This window comes from Symphalangus syndactylus, chromosome 12 (assembly GCF_028878055.3).
Source record: "Symphalangus syndactylus isolate Jambi chromosome 12, NHGRI_mSymSyn1-v2.1_pri, whole genome shotgun sequence".
Classification (NCBI taxonomy): domain Eukaryota; kingdom Metazoa; phylum Chordata; class Mammalia; order Primates; family Hylobatidae; genus Symphalangus; species Symphalangus syndactylus.
Window position 1 is genome coordinate 39831412 of NC_072441.2, and position 24318 is coordinate 39855729.

Sequence of the window (24318 nt, forward strand, 5' to 3'; positions counted from 1 at the left end):
ATGTGGGCTGGTTCCAGTGGCTCATGCCTTTAATCCCAGCACTTTGGGAGGCCAAGGTGTGATGATTGCTTGAGCCCAGGAGTTTGAGATCAGCCTGGGCAACATAGTGAGACCTTGTCTCTACGAATAATAATAATAATAATAATAATAATAATAATAATAATAATAAAACTAGCTGGGCATGGTGGCACATACTCAGGTGGCTGAGGTGGGAGGATCACTTGAGCCCAGGAGGTTGAGGCGACAGTGAGCCATGGTCACTCTGCTGAACTCCAGCCTGAGTGACATAGTGAAACTGTCTCAAAACAAACAAACAAACCCACCACTACCAACAACAAAACGCAAAGTGGTGCCACTGCACACTCACTAAAATGGCCAAAATCCAGAACACTGACACCAAATGCTGGTGAGGATGTGGAGCAAAAGGAACTTTTATTCATTGCCAGTTGGAATGCAAAACAGCACAGCCACTTTGAAAGACAGGGAGTTTATTACAAAACTAAACATACTTTTACTCTGTGATCCAGCAGCCACACTCCTTAATTCTACCCAAAGGAGTTGAAAATTTATGTCCACACAAAACCCTGCACATGACTATTTACAGCAGCTTCATAACTGCCAAAACCTGGAAGCAACTAAGATGTCCTTTAGTAGGTGAATGGATAAACTGTGGAATATCCAGACAATAGAATATTATTCAGTGCTAAAAAGAAATGAGCTATGAAGCCATGAGAAAACATGGAGGAATCTTAATTGCATATTAATAAGTAAAAGAAGTCAATCTAAAAAGGCTACATACTGTACGATTCCAACTGCCTGAGACTCTGGAAAAGGCAAAATTATGAAGACAGTAAAAAGATCAGTGCCCACAGGTTGCTGAGGGCAGGGGAGAGGAGGGATGAACGGGCAGAGCACGAAGGATTTTTAGGGCAGTGAAAATATTCTGTATAATAATATAATGGTAGATCATTATATATTTTTCCAAACCCATAGAAAGTACATGAAGAGTGAACACTAACACTAATGTAAACTATGGGCCTTGGGTGAGTTATGATGTGTCAGTGTAGGTTCATCAACTGTGACAAATGTGCCACTCTTGTAGAGGATAACAGGATCACCACAATCAAGTAGAATATATTTCAAGAATGAAAGTTGAGACAATAAAAAATCTATTAATATACCATACACATAGATCTAAACAGAAAAAATACATAATTATCTCCATACATGTAGGAAATATAAAACCTTTAATCAAGTACATATATTTGACAAAATATAATAATCATTCCTGATTTAAAACATTCTAGAATGTTTTTTAATTAATGGATTTTTTTTTTTCAGGGTCTTGCTCTGTGGCCCAGGCTGGAGTGCAGTAGTGTAACCTCAGCTCACCAAAACTTCTGCCTCCTGGGATCAAGTGTTCCTCCCACCTCAGCCTCCTGAGGAGCTGGGACTGTAAGTGCACACCACCATGCCAGGCTAATTTTTGTGTCTGTTTTGTAGAGATGGTGTTTTGCCATGCTGCCCAGGCCAGTATTGAACTCCTGGGCTCAAGCAATCCCCGGCCTATTTCTGTAATGTAATAAAATAGGAATATTTTAATCTTCATGCCAGCATTTACTTCATGAGGAATCACTATAATGTTTCCACTAACATCAGGAACAGAGCAAGGATGCTCACCACTTTTTCAACATTGTACTAGGGGTATTACAATGCAATTAGCCATGAGAATTAGAGGTTTAAGAAGTGGGAAAGAAGAACTAAAATGATCTGTATTTGAAAATTACATGATAGCATGTCTAGAAAAGTCTGGAAAATCAATGGTAAAACTAACTAAAAAAACAGAAACCATTAAGGTAACAGGATATAAAATTAACATTGAAAAATCAATAGTCTTTGGACACATAAACAAAAATCTATTAGAGAATATAATGGCAGAGAAAAACCCTTTTACTATAACAACAAAAAAATAAAATGCTTAAGAAAAAATTTAACAAAAAATGTGCAAAACCTAAGGAATGTTTTAAAACACTCCTGAAAAACACAAAAATAGATCTGAACAAATGAAAGACAACCGTTGTTCTTGAAAAGACTGAGTCAACATCATAAAGATCCCAGCACTCTCTTAATTTGTAAGTGTAAGTTGAAGCCAAGAAAAATACTAACAATATTTTTTAATGAAGCTAGATAGATTGATGTTAAGGTTTATATGGAAAAACAAGAATGCAAGTGTAGCCAGGAAAACACTGAAAAAAGCTCAGAGGACTTAAAATCTTTCCAGACATCTCAACACACCATAAAGTTTCTATCATTAAAACAAGGTGATACTTGTGCATGAACAGACAACACTCAGATGGAATAGAAAATAAAGTACAGACATAGATCCAAGAAGTAGAAATTTAGTACAATCATGTATCACTTAATGATGGGTATTTGTTCTGAGAAATATTTTGTCAGGCAATTTTGTCATTGTGTGAACATCATTGAGTATACTTCCACAGACCTAAATAGTATAGTCTACTACAAACCTAAGCTATATGGTATAGCCTATTGCTTCTAGGCTACAAACCTGTACAATATGTTACTGTACTAAATACTGTAGGCAATAATAACCCATTGGTATTTGTGTATCTAAATCTAATAAACATAGAAATGGTACAGTAAAAATGTAGTATAAAAGATAAAAAATGGTACATCTGTATAGGGCACTTACCATGAATGGGGCCAACAGGATCAGAAGTTGCTCTGGGTGAGTTAGTAAGTCAGTAGGGAGTGAATGTGAAGGCCTAGGGCATTACTGTACACTTTTATATGACTGACAACACAGTAGGTTTGTTTACAACAGCATCACCACAAAACATGTGAGTAATGATGTTACGAAGGCTTTCTAGGACATCACCAGGTGATACGAATTTTTCAGTTCTGTTATAATCTTATGGGACTAGGGTTTTATATGAGGCCCATCACTGACTGAGACAATGCACGCAGTGTGTGACTGTGTATGATATAGTTAGCATAGTTTAAAATAAACTATGATACTGAAGCAAAGATGGATTGTTTAAGGAATGATTCTGAGAAAACTGATTAGCCATTTAGAAAAATGTGAAATGAAATACATAAATCACAACATTCACACACACACAAAAACTTTTGATGTATCAGAGACCTAAATATAAAAAAGGAAACTAGTCAAGAATCAGAAGAAAACATAGGTGATTTCTTTAAAATCTGGATATAGGAAAAGGTTCTCTAATGATGACTCAAAATCCAAATTCCCTAAAAGACTGACAAATTTGGCTATGTAAAATTGTAAAGCTGTTTCCTGTCAAAAAACACTACAAACAAAGTCAAAAGACAAGTGACAAATTGGGAAAAAATACTTGCAATAGTTATCAAAGGTAAAGGGCTAATTTCCCTAATACCCAAATAATTCTTAAATATTTAGAGTAAAATGACCAAATGCCTAGTAGAAAAATGGGCAAAAAACATAAACAGACATTTGCAAGAAAAATTATAAAACAGTCCTCAAACATAAAAAGATGTTCAGTGTCACTCACAGTGAGAGAAATGTCATAATTAGAGAAATGTTGACAGGAATGCAATTCTTTCGGAGAGGACTTTGGCAATATCTAACAATATCTTCTTTTGACTTAGCAATCCAATTCTAGCAATTCACCATGAAGATGCTCCTCCAACCATACAGAAATACATAAGAAGCACAAGTTTACTCACTGCAGGCTTGTTTTTCATTGCAAAATGCTGGAAACAAACTAAATTTCCATATGTAGGAGAATGACTGAATAAACTGATACATCCACACAATGAAGTACTATGAAGCTACAAAATTACATAAAGAAGAGCTCCATGAATTGATATAATTTCCAGGATATATTTTTAAGTAAAAAAAGCAGAGTGTCAAAAAGTATCTGTAGTATGTAACCCTTTATGTAATAAAAAAGTGTAAGAAAATACACATAAATCTGCCGCTTAAACAAGCAAAACATACACACATACACAACTCACAAGAAAGATATAACTCACAAGAAAGAAACTACTGAGACTGGATACCTCAGGGGGCAGGTGAGAACACTGAAAAAGAATAAGAGGATGAGGACAGGACAGAAAGGTAGGGAGGGTAGTACGCTTATCTAACTTTGTCCTATATAGCTTTGCCTTGTAGAATAATTTCACTAACTTTTCTGGAAGAAAACACACAGTTAAAATTAATATTTAATATAATTATACTTTTTTTTTTTTTGAGACGGAGTCTCGCTCTGTCACCCAGGCTGGAGTGCAGTGGCGCCATCTCGGCTCACTGCAAGCTCCGCCTCCTGGGTTCACGCCATTCTCCTGCCTCAGCCTCTCCGAGTAGCTGGGACTACAAGCGCCCGCCACCACGCCCGGCTAATTTTTTTTGTATTTTTAGTAGAGACGGGGTTTCACCATGGTCTCGATCTCCTGACCTCGTGATCCGCCCGCCTCGGCCTCCCAAAGTGCTGGGATTACAAGCGTGAGCCACCGCGCCCAGCCTATAATTATACTTTTAATATGAGTTTCCTTACATGGTTTTAAAGAAAAAAATATGAATTATTTTTCTGCACCTTGTAGTTATCCATGAATAAACTCAGCTTAACCACTGATTACACTACTCTAAAGTGGTAACGGTGCTGGCTACTGAGGAAGGCTTAACCTCTAATTTTAGCCTTACAGAATTTAACCCAATTACTCCGTGGAAATAATTATTAATAAATACAATTGCAAGATATTTTATGACTGTAAAATGTCAACATGTATAATTAGTTCACTGGGCTAACTCAGATTATTTTTTCTGTCTGTGAGACTATCTTCTAAGTTACCTGCCCTTCTCCTACTCTTATCTCAGGCTCCTTCATATGCTCTTGGTACTATAAAACTTGTGCTTTTGAATCACATTCACCCTGTAGTGCAAAGGCAATCCAGCTCTCCTTCTCTGTTCCAGCTCCTGTGCAAATTAAATGTTAATGGAAAAAAGTCCATAGCAAAGCTTATTAGTGTCTTTCTTTTATCACTTTGTTTTTAAAAACATTTATAGAATGCTATCTCTGTGCCATGCTATGCTGCAGTAAATAGTAGTAATAATTTTCCCAGGCTGCTAAAACAGAATCAGATGATAATTTCCATGCAGAGAACAACGAGAATGTTCTGACTTCTTCTATGATCTTATACCTTACTGGGTTGAAAACACTCTCATTCTATTGGATAAAGGTACTGCTGCCACAAAAATAAGATGTGGTTCTTTATTATTGCTGTTAATCACCTGTGGAGCAACCCCCAATGATTGTGATTCAACATTTTTGAGATTGGCCCTGGCAATCTGTGTGTTCTTTCTTTTTAGTAGAGACAAAGCCTCACTGTGTTGCCCCAAGCTGGTCTTGAACTCCTAGGCTCAAGCAATCTTCTCATTGTAGCCACCCAAAGTGCTGGGATTACAAGCATAAGCCACCATGCCCAGCCTTAAAAATAAAAATAAAAATAAAAACAAATTTAAAAAATGTTCTACAGGTGATAGTGATGCCCAGTAAAGGTTGATAAATCACTTTCTATAGCTGGCATGGTTTTATTACCAAAAACTAAAATTACTATTCATTCAAATAAGTTCTCTGCCTAGATAAGTAAAATAATCTCCTTAAATCATTGCCCTATTGGCCAGGTGCGGTGGCTCACCCCTGTAATCCCAGCACTTTGGGAGGCCGAGGCGGGCAGATCACGAGGTCAGATCAAGACTATCCCGGCTAACACAGTGAAACCCCATCTCAACAAAAAATACAAAAAATAAGCCTGGTGGCATGCACCTGTAATCCCAGCTACTTGGGAGGCTGAGGCAGGAGAATTGCTTGAACCCAGGAGGCGGAGGTTGCAGTGAGCTGAGGTTGCACCACTGCACTCCAGCCTGGTGACAGAGCGAGACTCTGTCTCAAAAAATAAAATAAAATAAAAATAAAAAATCATGTCCCTACTTTCAGCACTGATTTTCCCCCAGAGTCTTATGTTCACACAGCAGCCAGAGTAACCTTTGAAAAGCATAAATGAGATCAGATCATGCCTCTGCCCTATTTAAAGCCTCTCATGGTTTCCTGCTGCACTTAGAACCAAATCCAAACTTCTCACTATCCTCTATGAGGGCATACATGATATATCCCCTGCCTACTTTTCCAACTTCATTGTATACCATTTGCCTCTTCATTCATTCTGCTCACTCCAGTTACATTGGCATTCTTTCTGATCTTGAACTGGCCAGGTTTTTCTGCCTTGGGTCTAGACAATGTGTCCTGTCTTCAGTTATGGTGGTAGTGGTGGTGGTGGCAGCTAATACATACTGAATGTTTCCTATTAACTACATGCTGAAGTGTTTTACATGTATTAATGTGTGTAATAAAACAAATTTATGAGGTTGGTACTATTAATATTTCTGTTTTACAGATGAGGAAAGGCCCAGGGAGTTTAAGTAATTTGCTCAAGGTATTCAGACTAACTCCTCAAGTCTCATTCAGAAGATGTTAACCCCCAAATTCTGTAATTTTCAGATATTAACTTAAACCTTTTATCACCCAGTTATTAACAAAAGCTATCATAGAAGTATATATGTAGGTCTCATCATTTTGGCCCCTAATAGAATTACTTTTACTGAATTATGCTTTCACATTATAACATCCATCTATATTGAATAGTGGAAATGACATAATACAATGAATTGCTACCCTCCTTTTGAATAATTAATATGTTCTAATCCAAAAGAGAGGAGAATCATATAACTGATCATGTGTCATCCTTTTGGCAGTGGGAAGATCGTATTCAAATCTGAAATCCCCTTACAACAAAACATACAGAGCTTTGTGACTATTTCAGGCAAAACCCTCTTACATTTCAAACTAACCAAAAACTTGGCCGGACATGGCTCATGCCTGTAATCCCAGCATTTTGGGAGGCCAAGGCAGGTGGATCACCTGAAGTCAGGAGTTCAAGACCAGCTTAGTCAACATGGCAAAACCCCATCTCTACAAAAAATACAAAAATTAGCCAGGTGTGGTGGCAGTCACCTGTAATCCCAGCTACTTGGGAGGCTGAGGCAGGAGAATCACTTGAATCTGGGAGGCGGAGGTTGCAGTGAGCCGAGATGGCACCACTGCATTCCAGCCTGGGTGACAGAGTGAAACTCTGTCTCAAAAAAACAAAAACAAAAACAAAAACAAACAAAAAACCTTAACCAACAACTCAGAAATTATTTTATTAGTCCGCAGTCACTCTCTCACTTACTTTTCAAAGAACTCCTACAGCTCCTTTCTCTTGCACAGTCCCCTTACTCTTGAGATTTAGTTTCAAGACTAAGAAAACAGAGACTATCCTATTTGACCTCTTTCAACTTCTTTCTTCTTTTGAAACAAATCCCCACAATTACGCTGTATATAACTCATTTATTTTTTACCTTCCTTTCTTTCAAGAGAAATGAATTTGTATATAAATTGTCCTCTAAATGTTGCTTCAGCTGCAACACTCAAGTTTTTATACTGATTCATTCTCATTCACTTCTAAATATTTTCTAATTTCCAGTGTGATATTTCTTTTCTCCAGACCATAAGTTACTAAGGAATGTATTTTTCAGTTACCAAAATTTATTTTACTGACTTTTTATTATCAACTTAAAATTTAACTGCACTGTAGACAAAGACTGTAGCCTTCTAGGGGTGAGCTTCCAGGTGTAGCATTTTTAAACTTTGTTTTAATTCATCTATTACATTGCTTCATCTAATACCTTTATGCAGATGATTATATAAATATGTATCTCTAGTCTACTTTTCTGAGCTTTAGGCCTACAGTTTTAAGACTCTTATTAGACTAATTTTCTATTTCTCCTAAAGGCCTTTCAACCCTAACAGATTCAAAGCCAAAACATTATTTCCTGTAACTCTGAATCTCTTCCTTCTCCTCCTCTTCCTCTTCCTCTTCCTCTTTTATTTTCTATTATTGGAATGATGATCCACATTCTACCCAACTTCTCAAGAAAAAGTGTTAAAATTGCCTTTTATTCCTCTCTCTTACAGTTGGAATGAACTGTTTTATGTGTTGTGAATTATATTTTCTAGTTCTCTCTTTAAGCTATCCTTTCCTTTCTATTGTCACAGGACCTCATCATCAATCCCCTGCTCTGCTGCACCATCCTTTTAAATAACCTTTAGTTCATCTCCTTGGCACTCCTCCTTCCCGTCTTCTCTTTTATCCTTCCACCTGCTGCCTTGCATATAGCACAAGTCTGATAATTCCATTCTCTTGCTTAAATATCTTTGGTCAATGCATACAGGATAAAGTCTGAATTTAGCACAATGCATAAGACCCGCTACCTGAGAAAAATTCATCTGCTATACAAGCAGAAAGATTTCAGGCTTGGTTTGCTACCAAATATACTATTTAAAATTCTTGGACCTGCAAGTTTATTAAAAGCCTAATGTTGAAAAGGATTTGGATAAAAGTATTGTCTCATATATAGTTGCCTATGTACTATATTTTTATGATCAAGAGAAAGTTATGCTCCTTGGATTAGGCCCCATTTCCCAAAACAATCTAGCATCAGTTCTTGAGAGAGTACAGGTTACATTTTTAGCCCCATGAAAAAACTTAATACAGGTGAAGACGAAGGATTGGTACTCTGAAAATGCTGGGGCTCAGAACCTTGTATTAGTGGTGCTGAAATCAGAGATAATGAGACAATGTTTTCAGTGTTGATGGATATTATGAAATTTTAAAGGGAAGAGAGAAATAAATAAACATCTTCAGAAGACCAAGTAGTAAGTGAAAACAAGGCACATGCATCCTTTAACCCAGCTTTATGAGAAAGAAGAAAAATGACTCAAAACCATACTTATAGCAAGGAGGCAACATAGCCGTTTCTAGTGTACATATCACCTGTAACTGCAGTAATAATAAGGCAATACAGTCATAATAATAACCTTTAAAGATAATGAAAATTAAAATAGATTCTGTATCCTCAGTACGACAAGGCAGTAAATACTATTCATTCCAGGAAAGCTTTCATTAAAAATGATTAAAATAAAAATTGTAGGCTCCTATGGAGAAGCTTATACTAATCTGAAGTTTTACTCAATTTCCTTCCTATCAGAATGCTGAGATCAATATACTACTGTATTTTACTTCCTGTTACCTCTCTATTGGTAAAACTAGCTACAATGAAGTTTCGAAGACTCTATTTTTTCTTTTTTTTTTTTTTTGAGACGGGGTCTCACTTTGTCACCCAGGCTGAAGTGCAGTGGTGCCACCCCAGGCTCCAGTGATCTTCCTACCTCAGCCTCCCAAGTAGCTGGGACTACAGGTGTGAGCCACCATGCCTGGCTAAATTTTAACACATTTTTTTTTTTTTTTTTTTTTTTTTTTAGCAACAGGGTCTCACTATGTTGCTAAGGCTGGTCTCGAACTCCTGGACTCAAGGCGATCCTTTCATGTCAGCCTCCCAAAGTGCTGGGATTGCACCATGCCAAGTCTGCTTTTTAGATTTTTGAACTATCAATGCCCAATGTGTTTTTAAATCACACAGTAAGGATAGGCATTTTCCAAAGAAATCACCCAACCCTGAAAGACAGCTGCAAAGTAAGAAGTAGATCTTATGGTTTATAAAGAGAGGGAGACAGCATCAGCACAGCAGTAATCTTAGAAACTCTGCCTACTACTCTGACACTATGACATTATTGCTCTAACTTATTTATTCTGATGCCAATTATTTTCTCAGGCTTCTGCTGAATCTACGACTCTGAATTAAATATGTATGTATACCGGTATGTGTGCTTGTGTGTATGTGTGTGTGTGTAGGCACACACATATCAATATAGGCATATATTTTTGAAACTAGAGTGAGCTTCAGAAGTTTCATCTCCATATAGTATATCTTTGAATCATAGTTCTTACTCATAGTATGATTTTTTTAATCCAAATGTTTTATCTCAGAAGTTTATGTTCTATATAGACTCTTAGAAAAGAAGTCCACTCTATATCAACCATTAAACCAAAGTCAAAAATTTTAAAGTATATACAAACAAATTTGATATATGTACTACAGACTTAATTGTATTTATTTTAGAATACTGTATGAGATTTAAATGATATATGGATTTAACAATAATTGGAAACATTTTGCATTAATAATTCAGCGGAGTTTCGTTCCATGCCTCAAGTACTTGTTATTAATAGCTGTGCAGAACAAATAAATCAGCTGTGATCCTAATCAGTGTGAAAAATGTAGCTAATGCACTTTTCTGTTTCCCTAGGATCCCTGTTGCATACCTCGTGACATAACAGAAAAAAATTTAGTCCAAACTATTTACAGAGATCTAAACTTTAAAGAGGATCTTTCTTAAGCTTGCTATGTTAAAACCTGTTTTACCAAAGAAGTTTAATTTCCGCCATTTTGTTTTAAATTTATTATCTTTCCACCAATATTTTACCTCTGGTCCTGGAGGGCCAGATGGTCCTTGGAGTCCTGGGTCACCTGTTTGGCCCTAAAATGGGGGAAGGATCAAAGTATAAACATTAACTTAATAAACACAATTAAAAGACGAAACAGGCATATGGTAAACAAATAGCAGTCATTATATTATCATGTCAAACAAGGTTGTAATGACTTTTCAGAAAAATTTGTAACCATCATTACTGTAAAAGTTTTTAAATAAGATGTTTATGGGTTTAATATACATTCACTCAAGTGTTAGTGATACAAACAAATTACTGAGTCAAGTGCTCAAATCAAGAAAAAAATTGTGTGTTTTTGTGTGTTTCACAGAGATAAGACAATAAAGCTGGACTCAACAAGATAGGGAATTATAGATGAGAAACTGCTTTCATAAATAACCACAGTCCCAAAGGCTGTCTCTGAAAATTCCTGTCTCCTTTGATACTGTAAGTGGCCTGAATTAGTAATTAAGACTCACCTGGATTGAAATCCTTGTTGCTTAATCTCTCTAAGCCTCAGTTTTCTCATCAATAAAATAGAAATAATAATTATATTACTAACATTCTCAAAGAGTCATTGGAGAGTTAAATAATACACGTAAAGTGCTAAGCACAATGTCTGACATATGAAGTACTCATTAAATGTCAACCAATTTTACAATCATTATTCCTTCTCTTCACACCCTTTCTGCTTTCCTGGCTCATACATAGAATTCCTACATTGTTTTCATCTTTTAATTGAAGTTTTGAGGATTCAGTTTCCGTATCTCTGAACCTAGTTTCTGACATTCATGATAAAGCTGTGAAATCAGGGTTAAAGGAGAAGGTGACAGGAGAGAGAAGTAGGTATAAAGCCTGAAACTAGAGAAGGCTAGCAATGCTCTCAAGAGATGAAAGTTTGGAAAGGGAGGACAATAGTCTGATATATCCATTTTCATAAGAAAAACTATTGCATTCATTATTTCTGTCATATTAAGTTTCTACTTGAGCTTCAAATTTAATTTAAATAAGCCTCAGATCACCTAAACCTGCAAGTTACAATATGGGGCTGCCCATTTTCCAAAACCTAAAGCACAGTTTCCAATATGCACTTAATTCATTCTCAGTGCTGAGGTATCTGGACATAAAACAGGACACCATAAACTACTGCAATCAAATCTAGAGAAAGGCAGTGAAATATTATGGAAAGGTTCATTTAAGTTTCCCTTTCCAAATAAACAAAAACGAAATCTGTGATCCATCAGAATCAGTATACTGAAGTTCTTAAAATGACAAGCATCTCTCTTTAAAGAGCTAGAGATATGGGCGAGGGGCTCTCATTGGAGCCCTCTAGTGGCAAAATCCAACCACAAAGCTAAATTTCTAAGCAGGGAGGATAAAATAGCAATACCCCAGGGCTTTGTTTTCAGAAAAGCTGATTGACAATCAGATATTTAAAAACAGAAATTGTGTAATGATTTTATTTGATCTTCAGAATAATTCTTTGTTTTGTAAAACTTCAACAGCAAATTTCCTATGAATGTCAATTTTCCTTTATAAAAGCTGACATTTGAAGTAACTTACAGATAACTGACTAATATTAAATAAACCTCTACAAATGACAAAAACCTCTAGCTAAAAGATGGATAGGGCATAACAATTGTGTTTGTTTTCTTGGTCTAAAGGAAAGTGTATTTACTAACAACCTCAGAGTGGTAGTTTTCTCTATTTTTGTTAAATACTTGTAGAGCAAAAGCTTCCCTATTGAAGAACTGCAACAACTTTCCAAATCAGGACATTCCTTCTTATATCTTGAAAATATTATTTCATGTTACAACTTAGATCTACTTGGAAACAATATTAGTTAGTAACACTAACCTCTTAGGTAACAGAAAATTAAAAGTAGGATCTATAAAATAGGGAAGATATTCTTATGATGTTGGCATTCTTTCCATGACAGTAAACAAATATTTTAGATAGGCATTAACTTATATAACTGAGTGTGGGAGTTTGTTTCTTAATATAATAACTTATTCTGCATAAGCAACTTTTCATCAAACAACTGTCTCCTTCCATAAAAAGGAAAGGTTTCCTGGTCAAATATCTACAGTTTTTCTATTAATAACATATATAGCCAGGTGCAGTGGCTCACACCTATAATCCCACACTCTAGGAGGCCAAGGTGAGAGGATTGCTTGAGGCCAGGAGTTTAAGACTAGCCTGGGCAACAAAGCAAGACCCGGTTTCTACAATTTTTTTTTTTTAAATTAGCTGGGTATGGTGGTGGGCACCTGCAGTCCTTGCTACTTGAGAGGCTGAGGTGGAAGGACCACTTGAGCCCAAGAGTTGGAGACTGCAGTGAGCTGTGATAGGGCCATTACACTCTATCCTGAGCAACAGAGGGAGGCCCTGTCTCTAAAAACATTTTTTTAAAATTAAAACAAAAAGATACAAACAAGTAATAAACACAACAAGAGACTAAAGACAAGGCTATCTCACTAATTTTAATTCATGAATGCCTATCTTATATTCAGCCGAAAGTCATTTTCAAAAGTTTGATAAAACAAATAAAAAAAATCAATTATCTCCCTACCAAAGTAATTCCTGCTGAGATTAACTTTCTTTATTAGAACAGTACAGAAAGGTGTAAAATGAGTAAGTAAAAGCCTCGCTCTCACTGTCTCTTGCTCTCTGTCCTAAAGGAACATCATTAGCATTTATTGTGACTTTTTTCAGGAAAAAACATACAGAGGGCTTTAAGATAATGTGTTAAAGGTGAAATAGGCTCTCTGCCTTTTCTTTAGCTTACACTAGAGGAATATTAATAAGTCCTATGTCTAAAAGAGAAAAACATCACAATCACAGGACTATAAGGAACCTTACATATGATATGGCCTAACTTTCTTACTCTCTTTTTTTTTTTTTTTTTTTGAGATGGAGTCTCACTCTGTCGCTCAAGCTGGAGTGCAGTGGCACAATCTTGACTCACTGCAACCTCTGCCTCCCGGATTCAAGCGATTCTCCTGCCTCAGCCTCCTGAGGAGCTAGGACTACAGGCACCTGCCACTGTGCCTGGATAATTTTTGTATTTTTAGTAGAGATGGGGTTTCACCATGTTGGTCAGGGTGGTCTCGAACTCCTGACCTTGTGATCCACCCGCCTCAGCCTCCCAAAGTACTGGGATTACAGGCGTGAGCCACCGCACGTGGCCCTTTCATTTTAAACCTGAGAAGCTGGTACCACGGTGGTTAAATACCCAAGGTCATAGCCAGTAGGTTAAGTGCCAGAGCTGGGACCAGAATCCAGGTCTTTGTCTCTCTAGCCAATGATATTTTTACTCCCATAAACATGTTGTAAATATAAATTTAATCAAAGAGTAAGGAACACTAAAATGGTTTGCCTTGTGTAAGCATGATACTTGACTCTAGTTTTCTCAAAAAATTAATTGTAAAGCACAAAAGAATAACACTTGTATTATTTATTAGTTAATAGTGCCCTTAGAGCATGTATTGTATCATTTCATCCTATTTGGTCAAGGGCTAGAAAACTGTCACATTATTAAAAAAAAAAAAGAATATGTAAAAAGGATCTTATTTTGCCAATCACTGCAAATATCAGAGTGTCTTTATATGGTTTCGAACCATCCTTGAAAAACAGAAGTTGTTTATTAGCTTCATGACCTATTCTCATGATCCAATTTATGCACTCTAGGGTTTCTGAGATTCAACTCAAGGGTACAAGGGAGGGTACATGGCTTATTAGGTTAAGCCCTTATGGCAATAAACCCGGAGCAAAAAACTAGTATAAGCAAAGGTCACCACTAACATTTCATCAAATAGATGCCAAAAATTGTTCTTTGAGTTAAATAATTCCTAAGAGATATATATAAAATACTGTCACTGTTAGAAGTCACAAAGAATGGGGTAAAGTTCTGTAATTTAATACTGCTTCCTGAGATAAAAAAAAACAAACAATCCTGAGATGGAAAGGTAGAGTTAGAGAGAACACAATGAACTGCTCAGGAACACAACACTCTTACTTTTTAATGTATATTTTAATGTGACATTAATAAATTATAATCCTATATGCATTTTTTATATGTATAATCATCCCTACCTTTTTCATAGAATTGAATCCTATATCTAATTTTTTCTATCTGTAATCACCTTTACCTTCACAGAGTTGTAATCAATATTAAAATCCCAAAACCATCTTAAAATATTAAACCCTAAAACAGTATGGCACAGTAGCTAAACGCATGAGCTCTGACATACCTGATTGCCTAGGTTTTTCTGAATGGTCACCTACTAAGTAGGTGGCCATCCAGGTGACCTTAGACGTTTTCTAACACTGTGTCTCAATTTTCTTAATATAAAAAATAGGAATAATAATAGTACCAACTTTGTAGGATTGTTGTGAAGATTAATTTAGATGTATAGTCCTTAGAATACTGCTTGGTATTGTGTAGATACTCAGTAAATGTTAGCTACAATAATTGTGATTTTTAATATTTAGAAATATATTTTCTCATGTTTTAACCATTTTATTTAAATAGCTTTACTTATTAAGTAATTTTAGATTTATAATTTTTTGAGTTTTATGTTAACAGCAATATAAGGTATCTTTTTCTTTCATCTAATTGATGTCCAAGGGTTAGAAAAAAAAATAAGGATTTAGAATATTTTGGTCCACAAGAGAGTGCAAACATGCTACCTTTTCTTCAGACTGTTGCCTTAATAAAATTGATATTTTGAAAAGTTAAAATATTATTTAAGGTGCTTTATATTTTCTGGCTTCAAAGCCTATTGTTTTAACTTAAATATTGTCTATATTAGATTATTCAGTAGAATAATATGACCAAGATCTTTAGGACTCTCAGAAACTTGGCTTTGGCCTAGGGTTGGGAGTAGAGGGAAGTCCAAAAGTCTATGGAATGTGAACTGAATACCTGAGGGATTTGCTATATTCTAAAACTGAGGAGACAAATGCTCAGTAGGCTTATATCCTACTTAGATCAACAGTGTCGCGACTCATGCCATGGCATGCACTCTGTCCATTACAAAGAGCAAAGCAAAAGTTCAAACCTACTGAAGGCCCTGGCTTTCCTCTCATCCCTGGTGGTCCTGGCAAACCAACAGCACCCTAAAAGAAGAGAATAATAGACAGAAGAGAAAGTTATTATACCACAAAAGGCAGATATACCACTATTTACAAACTGCTAAAAAATTTCATAAAGTATGCTAAAATATTGAGAAAAAAGTTTCAAACAAGAACTTAAAACCATATTGATACCACATTCTAACACAATACATGGATAAGATAATAAACAGTTCTTTCTTTTGAATTTAAACTTTTTCATATTTACATAAAATTAATGGTATAAACATTACCTTGTCTCCAGGATACCCTGGTTCTCCTAGCTCTCCTGCTGTGCCTTGTTCACCCTGGAAAGCACAATTTCATGCAAAGATACTTATGTATCACAAACATGGCAATATTATAAGAAAGCAAATACTCATTGTAGAAGAATAATTTCTCTATTTTTCTTACTTCTGAGGAAAACTAATATAATTGATACTACAAATTAGACCCCATAAAAACAAAATATTTCATAAATTGTGTTGACTGAAAAGTAAAAGACAATTGTGATAAAAATTATTTTTATAATATTAATATTTAAATCACCTTATCACCTTTCATTCCAGGTAGTCCTTTATTCCCTGAAAGGCCCTACAAAAAAAGGTGACATTTTGTGATATCATAGAGAGATTAAAGGGAAATATCCATTATACAAATAGAACCATACCATTGGGCCAGGAATTCCAGCAGGTCCAACTGGTCCCACAGGGCCAACACTGCCCTGGAAAACAGTAAGAAAGAAATACATCATTAAGCATTCATTAAGATTAGAAAGAAAATGTGGCAGAATTAATAAATTAATGAACCCAAAACAGTCATCTCACTAAGCTCCTACACATGCTTTGTTCTTTAACAACTTATTTTCCTCTCCACATTTATAAATCATACCAATATTTCAAACTTTAGTGAAGTCCATCATTTTTCTGAAACTTTTCATATTTGTCTAGTCCACAGAGATTCTTTCCTCCTTTGAGCTCCTATAATACTGTCCATGACATTCATCTTGCAATACTTCTCCAACTAGATGAGACCTTTAAAAAATATTTTAGTGCCGTGTTCCCAGGAACTAGTCAACAGATACTTCATTTGATTGTCTTAGAGTTTTATTTCACCCACTTATTCAGCAAATATTTTTTGAGCAGTTACTACATGCCAGACATCCCAATGATTTGATTTTATAATTTCAAATTTGCAGAATGAGAAAATTTATCATAATTTCAGGGATAAACTCAGAGGCAAACAAAAAGCTCTACTCTTCTGGGCTTATCTCGTTTATTCATCATTTAATATTTACTAAGCATGATATGTATGAGACACTGTTGAAGAAAAAAAGAGAAAAAAGAAATAATCTCTAACATCAAGGTTCTCAATTTAATGCTCGAATTCCTCAGAAACACTATCACTATTATCTCCTGCAAGCAAGAGACTTAGAAACAACTTCAATATGTCATCTTAGAAGACAAAGGGCAATAGCAGCATAAGGGTATGAAAGAAAAATTTGAAAAACAAAATGGCACTTCTTGGTGGTTTGGGATCAGTTAAAATTTCTGTGTCACTGAGGTCTGATTTTTCTTCTTTTTCTCACTACCTTTCTTTGCCTGGCTTCCTTACTACTCTTTATAATGGAAATCCAAGTTAGTTCAAACTTCTCTTTTTAGTTTCTAAATATTAAGGAACTCTTAAAGTTGCATTTGTGAAATGCTAGAATGTTACCCCTTGTAGTTAGAATTCTGATTTCTTAGGATAGCATCCTAGGCCCTCTCTATTAGGCTTCCACCAAACTTCCCAGTCTCCTTTCCTTCCATTGTCCTCATTCTCCCTCCCCAAAATCCTCCATTCTAGCTGCAGTGAACTGTCTTTCATTTTCTGAACATGCTCTCCCTCACCAAATGCTCAGAAACTTTGACAAGACAGTTACCAGTACTAGAATGCCCTTCTACTATACTACTTAGTACATGGCACTGTACTTTTTTTTTCTGCCTTCCTAGTCTGTGCATTTTGTGACAGTGGAAACACATGTTTCATTCATTTTTTTATTTACCAGACCCAACATAATAACTGGCAGATAATGGTTCTGAAATAAAGTGTAGAATGAATACTGAAGGGATTAATTTGAAACGGTGATTTCTAGAGCTCAATATCCTAACATAACAGCATTTCTAATTGTCTACATTTATATAATACAAATTTCAGAATGGAAAATAAGACATCATACGGATGAGTCTTAAAGTCTGTGAAATATAGCTAAGATGAATTATTTCTAACATGTTTAATCCTGAAATATGTAACACTGTTAGAGGCAAAGGGTAATACTTTCCAACTTAATAGATATGCAATATTAATACATGATGCTTGTAATTTCAAATTATGTCAACAGGAAAACTTATGCTTATGATTACAGTGGCTAGTTTATTCAAAGTTCATAGCTTTAAAACTTATGATAGGTTAGAAAAATACAAAAATATCTCTGTTTGGAAATTATGCAAAAGTAATCCAAGTAAGTATGGAAAGGACTATCTTAACAAACACACACAAAAATTTTTCTTTGTGTCCTTTTGTTTTCTTCATAGATAAAATAATATTCTTAACTTTTTTCAGTAAGTATATTACTGGCATCTTCAGATGAATGTACTTTGTATATATAATATCCTATTTTACTTTTCAGTGACTCTACATGAAAAATCAGATAATAGTATTGGGAGATATGAAAAATATAATGAACTTAGAAAAATAAAGAACTATAAAGTAAAATTGAATACTATGGAATCAAAATTTCCAAGAAACAGCATGTCACAAATTTGAGGGGAAATCCTAGTCCTGAGAAACTATATAGCCTTCTGAAAGCAACTCAGTTCTCAGCTCTACAAAGGTAACCTGAAAGTCCTTCAGCATTCCCTACCTACCAACTCATCTTCCATAAGAACGTGGAACAGACAGAAGAAATACTTTCATGCGTGGGAGCTTTGTTGAGGGTGTTTGGGATATGGCATCAGAGACAGAGGAGCCTCCCACACAGCTCCTCTGAGAACTTCTGAGTTAAAGTCAAAGAAATAGAGAGACCCAAAGGATAAGTTATTTGTATTAAAAAGAGCAGTCACTGGCCAATTAACAAGGGTTCATCTGAGTATACTGTAGAAAGGACTGTGAGTTCCACATGGTGCTTTTTAATCACACCCATCATACTCACACGTGATACACATTGTCACTAGTCTAAGAAAGCGTATAACGATGATGACCAACTGCATGGAAAAAATAATTTAGATAAAGCAATAGCATCTCTTATCAGAAACTATACCTGCTGGAAGGGAACACCTGAGAGATAAAGCAGAGGCTGCTGCTCCGGGCAAACAGACAAGTTGTTTACTATGCAATATAAAGGTTCTTCATAATCCTTCCCAATTACTTTCAAAACCTCAATTCCTTCCATTCTGCTCCCAAGTCCTTAATTCCTATGCTACAATCCCACTACTCCTCTTTCCAGTCCCAAACATTCATTTTCCCCCATCTTCTGTGTATTTGAAGACAGCATTTTTGTATCTAAAGAACGCTTTTCCCCTTCGTCCCACCCCATTCATATACAATCTTCAAGATATAGCTCCAAAAATATCTCCTCTGTGAAGCCTACTCTGACTTTCTGAGATAACACAAATTGCTCCTTTCTCAGTGGTTTTACATTTAATCAATTACAGCAGTAATCACAGTATATGACACTACTTATTTTTCCTTCTATGCCATTAGATTGCAATGTTGCCAAAAATAGGAATCTTAACTTGTTCATATTATTAGGCCTAGCAGTTAGTTCAGCTATTTAGTAGGTGCTCACATTGTTTTAATTTTAAAAAGTAATGAATGTAAAATGGAAGTAACAATATCTGCTTTATCTACTTTACAACTTATTGAGGAGCAAATAAGATATGTATATAAAACTACTTTGAAAAGTAGAAGGGACCACCTATATCAATTTAGAAGAGATGAGGACTACAAAGATGACTCTTACTATCTGATATGGTTTGGGTGTGTCCTTACCCAAAATTTCATCTGAATTGTAGTCTCCATAACCCCACATGTCAAAGGCAGGACCAGGTGGACATAATCAGATCACTGGGGAGGATTCCCCCATGCTGTTCTCATGACAGTGAGTGAGGCTCATGAAATCTGATGGTTTTATATGCATCTGGCATTTCCCTTGTTGCACTCACTCTGTCCTGCCACCCTGTGAAGAAGGTGCCTGCTTCTCCTTTGCCTTCCGCCATGACTGTAAGTTTCCTGAGGTCACCCCAGCAATGCAGAACTGTGAGTCAATTAAACCTCTTTCCTTTATAAATTACCCAGTCTCAGATATTTCTTCATAGTGGTATGAGAACTGGCTATTACAGTAAACTGGTACTGCAGAGAATGGGTGCTGCTATAAAGATACCTGAAAATGTGAAAGCAACTTTGGAACTGGGTAACAGGCAGAGGTTGGAACAGTGTGGAGGGCTCAGAAGAAGACAGGAAGATGTGGGAAAGTTTGGAATTTCCTACAGACTTATTGAAGGGCGTTTATGAAAATCCTGATAGTGATTTGGACAATGAAGTCCAGGCTGAGGTGGTCTCAGGGTAACATGAAAAACTTCCTGGGAACTACAATAAAGAGTGACCCTTGCTATGCTTTAGCTAACAGACTGGTGGCATTTTGCCCCTGCCCTAAAGTTCTGTGGAACTTTGAACTTGAGAGAGGTGATTTAGGATACCTGGCGGAAGACATTTCTAAGTAGCAAAGCATTCAAGAAGTGTCTTGGATGCTCTTAAAAGCATTCAGTTTTATGCATTCACAAAGAGATAGTTTGGAATTGGAACTTATGTTTAAAAGGGAAGCAAAGTATAAAAAAGTTTGGAAAATTTGCAGCCTGAGAATGCAACAGAAAAGAAAAACTGATTTTCTGAGGAGAAATTAAAATGAGCTGCAGAAATTTGCATAAGTAATGAGAAGCCAAAAGTTAATCCCCAAGACAATGGGGAAAATGTCTCCAGGGAATGTCAGAGATCTTCACAGCAGCCCCCTCCTATCACAGGCCCAGAAGCCTAGGAGAAAAAAATGGTTTTTGGGCTGGGCCCAGGGCCTTGCTGCTTTGTGCAGTCTCAGGACTTGGTGCCCTGCATCCCAGCTGTGGCTAAAAGGGGTCAACACAGAGCTCAGGCTGGTGCTTCAGAGGGTGCAAGCCCTGAGCCTTGGCTACTTACACGTGGTGTTGAGCCTGCAGGTGCATAGAAGTCAATAATTGAGGTTTGGGAACCTCTGCCTAGATTTCACAGGATGTCAGGAAATGCCTGGATGTCTAGGCAGAAGTTTGCTGCAGGGGTGACACCCTCATGGAGAATCTCTGCTAGGACAGTATAGACGGGAAATGTGGGGTCAGAGCCCCCACACAGAGTCCCCACTAGGGCACTTTTTAGTGGAGCTGTGAGAAGAGGGCCACCATCTTCCAGACCCCAGAATGGTAGATCCACCAACAGCTTGCACCATTCACCTGGAAAAGCCACAGTCACTCAATGCCAGCCCATGAGGGCAGCTGGGAGGGGGTCTGTACCCTTTAAAGCTACAGGGTGGTGCTGCTCAAGGCTGTGGGAACCCACCTCTTACATCAGTGTGACCTGGATGTGAGACACGGAGTCAAATTGAGATCATTTTGGAATTTTAAGTTTTAATGACTGCCCTACTTGATTTTGGACTTTCATGGAGCCTGTAGCCCCTTTGTTTTGGCCAATATCTCCTATTTGGAATGGGAGTATTTACCCAATGCCTGTACCCCCATTGTATCTAGGAGGTAACTAATTGCTTTCAGTTTTACAGGTTCATAGATGGAATGGACTTGCCTTGTCTCAGATAAGACTTTGGACTTGGACTTTTGGGTTAATGCTGGAATGAGCTAGGACTTTGGGGGACTGTCAGAAAGGCATGATTGTGTTTTGAAATGTGAGGACATGAGATTTGGGAGGAGCCAGCGGCAGAATGATATGGTTTGGCTATGGCCCCACCCAAAATCTCATCTTGAATTGTAATTCCCACAACCCCCCCATGCCAAGGGCAGGACCAGGTGGACATAATCGGATCATGAAGATGGTTGCCCCATGCTGTTCTCATGACAGTAAGTGAGGCTCATGAGATCTGATGGTGTTATAAGCATCTGGCATTTCCCCTGTTTGCATTCACTCTGCTACCCTCTACAGAAGGCACCTGCTTTTCCTTTGTCTTCCACCATGGTTGTAAGTTTCCTGAGGCCTCCCCAGCAATGTGGAACTGTGAGTCAATTAAACCTCTTTCCTTTATAAATTACCCAGTCTCAGGTATTTCTTCATAGCAGTGTGAGAATGGACTAATACAGTTATCATTAGCCATTTCCTTTTCTGTAGAATCTCTTCCCATGAACTGAAAGGTGAATGGAGAAAGAGAAAATACAGAAGATCCAGTTATTTTTACTGAGTACTTTTATGTGCCAGGCAGTGTGCTAAGTGTTGGAGCAGAAAAGTAGAGATAGAGGGTTTCAGGTAGACAAACATGTGCAAAACGTTGTAGCAAAGATGCTGCATAGCATCTGAGAATGAACAGCTTTGCTAGCATACAAATAGTATGCCATGAACATGTTGATAAGGACTAAACCAGACTAGATATCTTGGGCCATACTTTAAAAATTTGGTCTTAATCTTGAGAGTAACAACAGAAGCTTTTTAGCTAATCATCTCCATGCTAATAGATTAAATAAAAACTGCATGAAGAGCATCTTTGGAATCTAACTCCTTTTGCCTACTTCCTTTCTCTACTTATTGACTAATACCTACAGGTTTAACCCTATTCTAAGTTCTCAGAAAAAAAAAAAAAAAAAAAAAAAACAGTCAATAGTGTTCCACCATCACACAGAGTTTCTCAGAAAGGACTAAAGAAATCTCATAAGGTAGATAATATACACATAAGGGAGTATAAGTTTTAAGGAGGTGGTACAGCCCAACAAAATTCTGGACTCTGGATTTAGATCACCTGGCTTCAAATCTGGGCTCAAATGCTTATCAGCTAAGTAGTCATGGGTTGGTCTGAGAATGGAATGACTTAACAATTGTGGCTAGTCCACTGAAAATAGTAAATAAATGTGAGGCGCCCTCAGTAATTTTATTATTACTACTACTACAAATTTTACCATTATGTTAGAGAAAACTTTAAATGTTTCAGACTCAAACAGGTTCTTTGACTCTAAATCCCACACTCATGTTATCCCAAGATGTCAAGTTAAAGCTTATGCTGACTTAAATTTTACCACAGTTCCAATAACTGAGCTCCTGACTTATTATTTTTATTTATTTGATTTTTTTTTAGAGAGATGGGATCTTGCTTCATCACCTAGGCTGGAGGGCAGCAGCATGATCATAGCTCACTGCTGCCTCTAACTCCTGGGCTCAAGAGATACTCTCACTTCAGCCTCCTAAATAGCGGAGACTACAGGTGTGCTCTACCTCACTTGGCTAATTAAGACTTTTTTTTCAGCTTTTTTTTTTTAACTTTTTTTATTTAAATAAGGAGAATTCTTCCCTATGGAAAGAGCTAGCACTTACTGTTTGAAAGGAGAAACAACAGGTACTGAACCGGAGGGAAAGGGTGAAGGTTGAGTGTGCCAGCACCAGCCTGGAGAATCCACAATTCCACTCCTATCCAAGGTAAGTTTCCCAAAATAATATATAAACAAGCAGCACATTATACCTTTAGCCATCATCTGCCCTTTCAAATATCTGGTCTACGTGAAAAGAGAAGGAGGAAAGGCCAAAACAAAAACAAAAGGAAACAAAAACAAAATGCAACTCTCTCTAAAACAGAAGAAAAAAACAGCAAAATCTTTTTTACTACACAAAGCATAAGGTCAAAAACTTAGAGTACAGTGTCCCCTTTAAGCCATGGAAGAAAAGCATCCACATAGAGCCTTAGCAAGAATTTCCACTCTGAGGCTTTGTAACATGCTGAAGACAGGGCCCAGGGGATGCTGCTGCCATCTTGGAGGGCACCAACTGGGGTGGAGAATCAGTGAACAGCAGGTCTCATGCACTTGGAAGATCACCAGCCAAATATGCACCGGTGACCTGGTGGAGCATGGCTGGGTGACTGCCTACCCCCAACACTGAACCACTCCTGTCCCGGATGACCTACTTCTTAGGTCTGTCTCACATTTCACAAAAGAGCTGGAAGTTCGCATGTCTCATTCATCACAAAACAGGACAAAGCACACACACTCTAGTATCTTTGGTCATCAAAGGCCATTTCCAACAGACCCTCAAACCCAGGTTTGCTTTGCAAGAAGTGAAAAGGGACAAATGAAGACTTGAAGGGCAGCCGCAGCCACTTGGCAGAAGGAAACCAAATGGCAGGGAGGGGGATCCACCAGAGCTGCCATGCTGCCACAGTGGCCAGGCTAATTTTCTTTTTTCTTTCTTTTTGTTGTTGTTGTTGTTGTAGAATTGGGATCTCATCATCTTGCCCAGGCTGGTCTCAAACTCCTAAGCTCAAGTAACCCTCCTGCCTTGGCCTCCTAAAGTGCAGGAATCATAGGCATGAGCCACCATGCCCAGCCGTGACTTCTTTGATCAAGCTGTCACCTTGTGCTTTGGGACAGCTAAAGGTAAGGGGAAGAAGACTGAAAGAAAGGCTATCAGTATATTGAACAGATATTTGCACTCCCGTGTTTATTG

General features: G+C 37.1%; 1 protein-coding gene across 1 annotated transcript in view; it reads right to left on the bottom strand.

Moving 5' to 3' along the window:
- The window catches only part of COL24A1 (collagen type XXIV alpha 1 chain), a 486748-nt gene that overhangs the window by 253439 nt on the left and 208991 nt on the right, over positions 1-24318 (bottom strand). Inside the window, exons 17-21 of the mRNA XM_063624268.1 lie at positions 16277-16330; positions 16156-16200; positions 15861-15914; positions 15559-15612; positions 10488-10541 (exon numbers count right to left, since the gene is read on the bottom strand). Of these exons, the coding sequence (XP_063480338.1) occupies positions 10488-10541; positions 15559-15612; positions 15861-15914; positions 16156-16200; positions 16277-16330 (261 nt within the window). The remainder of the gene's footprint in view (positions 1-10487; positions 10542-15558; positions 15613-15860; positions 15915-16155; positions 16201-16276; positions 16331-24318) is intronic.